The following is a 1022-nucleotide window of genomic DNA, read 5'->3' as shown; positions in this document are numbered from 1 at the left end:
GTCTATGCAATACAAATGTTAATTTTTAATATATAATTTACATTAATAATTAATTTAATAACTAATTTTAATTGAGTTTAAAAAAATCCAAAAGTTAAACTATAACTCGAGAAGATCCGATACATTCAATATTCAAAGGTTTCTTCCTGCGCTTTGTGGCGGCTGTGCCTTCTCTCTCACTCACTCTCTGTGGCTATGAAGTTTCTCAGAGTCTTCAAAGTCAAACCTTCCAACTTCAAACACAGAGGAACCACCCCTGCTCCCCATTTCTCTACTCTCTCCGAACCCCAAACACCGATCTCCGAAGCCACCCTCCTCCATTCAATCCAATCCTCTCAGTGGCATTTCGTCGAACACCTCGCCCCCAACCTCACCCCTTCCCTCCTTTCTTCCACCCTCACCGCCCTCCACCACTACCTCCAGCCTCTCCCTCTGCATCCTCTCTCGCCTCTCCTCCCCAAAACCCGCCATTGACCACTTCAAGCACCTCATTCACTCTTCCATTTCCCCCACCCAGGACATTTTCAATGAGCTATCACTTGCCCATGATCACTTCAGTGCCAAGACTAGTAGTACCATTGTCTTTGATCTTATGATCAAGGCTTATTGTGAGCTCAAGAAGCCCAATGAGGCCATGGAGTGTTTCTCCTTGATGAAAGGAAAAGGGGTTGTTCCCAAAGTTGAAACTTGTAACCAGATGCTGAGTTTGTTCTTGAAATTGAATAGGACTCAGATGGCTTGGGTTCTTTATGCTGAGATGTTCAGGATGAAGATTAAGTCCAGTGTCTACACTTTTAACATAATGATCAATGTGTTGTGTAAAGAAGGGAAGTTGAGCAAGGCAAAAGAGTTCATTGACCAAATGGATGCTCTTGGTGTCAAGCCCAGTGTTGTTACTTATAACACCATGATCCATGCTTACTGTTCGAGAGGGAGACTCAAAGGGGCAAGCTTGATCTTTGAAACGATGAAGGGTAAAGGTCTTGCGCCGGATGCTTACACTTATAACTCTTTCATTAGCG

At 43.5% G+C, this 1022-nt stretch overlaps 1 protein-coding gene across 1 annotated transcript in view; it reads left to right on the top strand.

Moving 5' to 3' along the window:
* The window catches only part of LOC107632299 (pentatricopeptide repeat-containing protein At2g15630, mitochondrial), a 2367-nt gene continuing 1454 nt past the window's right edge, over positions 110 to 1022 (top strand). The window contains 2 exon segments of the mRNA XM_021117936.1: positions 110 to 410; positions 412 to 1021. Coding sequence (XP_020973595.1) covers positions 196 to 410; positions 412 to 1021 — 825 coding nt within the window. The 5' untranslated portion in view covers positions 110 to 195.

Source organism: Arachis ipaensis, chromosome B03 (assembly GCF_000816755.2).
Source record: "Arachis ipaensis cultivar K30076 chromosome B03, Araip1.1, whole genome shotgun sequence".
Classification (NCBI taxonomy): Eukaryota; Viridiplantae; Streptophyta; class Magnoliopsida; order Fabales; family Fabaceae; genus Arachis; species Arachis ipaensis.
The sequence above is the reverse complement of the archived record's forward strand: the minus strand, read 5'-3'. Positions and strand labels throughout refer to the sequence as shown.